Here is a 3,233-nt window from a genome sequence, read left to right as displayed (position 1 = left end):
TTTAATTTACATTAAATCTAGATATAAATAACATAAATATATATTTATAAAATATTCATAATAATTAATTAATTTTTTAACAAAAAAATTGTCTATAATCTCTCAACAAATAGAAAAAAAAATTATTACATCATCTTCCCGAAGTTAACAAATCCACAACAAAAAGGTACACATGCCAAGTCAAACCCAGACTCCCCATCAACCCTCCGTTTTCAATATTGCGACGTGTAAGGTACTGATCGAATCCATAATAAAGCTAGGGCACATCATCGTCAGCAAGCCCACAGAAAAAGCTCCTGAGCTTCGTTATAAATAAACCCTTCCCCCACTTCCTCGCAACAGAAAAACTGAGTACGGGGTGCCACGAGCCATGGCCAAGCCTCGCAAGCCCAAGCCCGACCCGGAAGACTCCAAGCCAGCTAACTCCGGCGCCGTCGTCCGCCACCAGAAGCTCTGTCTCTCCATTGACACGAACCTCCGTCGCATCTACGGGTAATTCTAATTTCATTTCACTTTTGCGTCTCTCTACATTTCATTAAAGAAATGCGTAAATTGGTGTGTTGTGTTGAGACGGTGTCGTTTTGGTTTGTTTTCAGTTACACTGAACTGGAAATTGAGGTACCTGATATCGGAATCGTTGGATTACATGCGGAGAATTTAGGGATTGAGAGTGTGCTTGTAGAAGGGGAACCGACGGAGTTTGAGTATTACCCGCATAATCAGGTAGCTGATAGTGAAAAGCGGTGGGGCTCCGCCGCATCTTCTCTGAGTTCAGCTGCGGATGCTGCTGCCGCTGCCTACGTTACGGCACTGGAGATGGAACTGATGCCTAATTTTCTTATCAATTGTTGCAATAAAATGCACATTGAGCAAATCAATACGGAGAATAACGGAGTCCAATCTTCTGCTGAAGTCAAGCAGGTTATAGTGGCTGTTTTTTAGTGAATATATATTTGTAATTTACTTTGTTTTTATTTTTTAAGTTGCATTATTGCGTGTAAATGGTAAGGGGATTTAACGTTTTAATCAATGTGCTAGGGTTTGCTTGGTTCAGTTTTTGGTTTCCATTTCTCAAAATATGTGAACAGGAAAAACTAAAATGAGAAGGAAAAAAAATTAAGGTTTCTTTTGGTAGTTGCTTTTACTACTTGCATTCTAAAAGTAGTTATAAAGCAAAAAAGAAAATGGTAAAAGTTGATAAATGACTAAATTTAGCATCAATTTTAACATATTTGTTGTGTGTGAATATATATAAAATTTTTAGTTGTTCAAATATATTTTCGGCCTTTCTTATTGTGGTGTGTTTTGCATTTTGTGCAAGTACCAAAAGTAACAATTAAATGATATCTAAAAATACTGTTTTTCTGCAAAGCCAAGAAATGAGGGGAGTTATTTGGGTGATTGTCTTTGTGTACTGAGTTTGATGTGATGAGGTTTACGGGTATTCCGGTTTCTCACGTAGGTTGGTATTGGGTGCAGAATGTGAAATCAGTTCGTGTTAACTATTGGGTAGAAAAAATGGAGACAGGGATTCATTTTGAGGATAATGTGGTACATACTGATAATCAGATACGACGTGCTCGGTGCTGGTTTCCTTGTATTGATGATAATAATCAACGGTGCTGGTAGGAATTGTGTTCTGCCCCTTCTTATAGTAATTTGGCTATTTTGGGCATTTGACAGTCTTTATGTATTATTTGTTCAGTTACGATCTGGAGTTCACAGTTGCCCACAATCTTGTGGCTGTCAGCAATGGGAGCTTATTATATCAGGTGAGATAAATGTGACGGAAAACTATCTAGTGGACATTGCTAAAAATTGTAGGGCATGCATAATGTTATGTTTTGCAACTTCTCTGCTTAAGTTCCATGGAAGCATTAGAAAAAGTGCATTTTGAGTCAGTAAGGGTGGATGCCAAAACTTTTTGGATGAGTGGTCGTGAACAATTAACCCGAGACTTAATGTAGGAGACCTTTTAAAGTAATAAAGATCCACATTTTCTAATTATAATTCTGAAAAAGCATATAAAATCGAAAAGTTTGGAGACACAAAGTATGAAAGAGAAGCAAGGTTAAATAAAAACTGCGTCAGTTCAAATTAGACCCAATATAATAGGAAACAACGCACTTAGATTGGATCTGGCTCATTGGATTATGGGTAATATCAAATGAGATGAAATTGGTAAGCAAATGTTCTTTGTTTTATCTTATTTTAGTGCATGCATAAAAAAAATGCTTTTATCTTTCATTCTTTGACATAATCTTAAATGTTTAGGATTATCTAATCTATTACTCTTCATAGGCTTATGTAATAATGTCCATGTAGGACAACTAATTCAGCTAGCTGTCAAATTTTTCTAGTAAAGGACTAAAGATGACAGCAAATGTAAAATGAAATAAGAGGTTAGTTTATCCAATCCTAACCTATGCACCAAATGAACATCTTAGTCATAAATGTTTTTGGGTAATCTAGATTTTCTTTAGAATAAATGGTAAAACTCATATTCCTTGTGGTTTAATAATGATCAAACCAAACAAATTCTTTGAGTAGACCCAAGTCCAGTTCTAGGTTGGTGCATAATTTGCGGGGATAGCTCAGTTGGGAGAGCATCAGACTGAAGATCTGAAGGTCGCGTGTTCAATCCACGCTCACCGCATGCATCCTTGGGATTGAGGCTTGGAGTTGACTTATTACTTGCGAGGTTGGTCAAATTATACTTGGTGAAGGTGGAATATCCCATTTTTTGTGGAGGACATGCTACTTCGATTTAATACTTTTGCTACAATTCAACACAATTTGCAGATCGTTTCACTAGTACTAACTAGGTTAGCCACTCTTTTGTCTTTGCAAATGTGCCAAGGTTGTTTTTGAGCCTTTGGAAAACTTCACAATTAGTACCAGCTAAATGAAGCTGGAGGGTCAAATTAATAGCTATAATTGAATTATCATAAGTCTAAAAGATATAATTACTAAAATTAATTCCTGAACAGTTCAGTGTTGGTAAAATTTATTTAAAACTGGGCTGGTTGTTTTCTGTGACTTCATATTGCCAGAATTGGGGAGCTGTTTTATGTTGCCCCTTTTAGCTCAAAAAGAACTCATATGTTGCTTGTTGATCAAAACATAATGTGCTGAAATGCACCATTGTTAATCAGTACAAGGAGAAAAGGCTAATTTTATTGTGGTGACTTTAGTTTACGCAACAAAAGCATGTTTTCTGTTGGTGGTATCAA

General features: G+C 36.3%; 1 protein-coding gene and 1 non-coding gene across 7 annotated transcripts in view; both read left to right on the top strand.

Annotated features, from left to right (window-relative positions):
• The first annotated feature begins 292 nt into the window (after window positions 1-292).
• Window positions 293-3,233, top strand: part of TAF2 (TBP-associated factor 2) — a 20,436-nt gene continuing 17,495 nt past the window's right edge. For 2 of the 6 annotated variants that reach the window (XM_021436905.2, XM_021436904.2), the window contains exons 1-4: window positions 295-492; window positions 597-921; window positions 1,480-1,625; window positions 1,706-1,772. In XM_021436905.2, the coding sequence (XP_021292580.1) occupies window positions 371-492; window positions 597-921; window positions 1,480-1,625; window positions 1,706-1,772 (660 nt within the window). In that variant the 5' untranslated portion in view covers window positions 295-370. The other 4 variants (XM_021436902.2, XM_021436903.2, XM_021436906.1 and 1 more) reach the window with 4 other exon arrangements.
• Window positions 2,584-2,656, top strand: TRNAF-GAA (transfer RNA phenylalanine (anticodon GAA)). The gene has a single exon. It is a non-coding gene; the product is annotated as a tRNA-Phe (tRNA).

This window comes from Theobroma umbraticum, unplaced genomic scaffold (genome assembly GCF_002168275.2).
Source record: "Theobroma umbraticum cultivar Fairchild unplaced genomic scaffold, ASM216827v3 scaffold_146.0, whole genome shotgun sequence".
Lineage (NCBI taxonomy): Eukaryota > Viridiplantae > Streptophyta > Magnoliopsida > Malvales > Malvaceae > Theobroma > Theobroma umbraticum.
The sequence above is the reverse complement of the archived record's forward strand: the minus strand, read 5'-3'. Positions and strand labels throughout refer to the sequence as shown.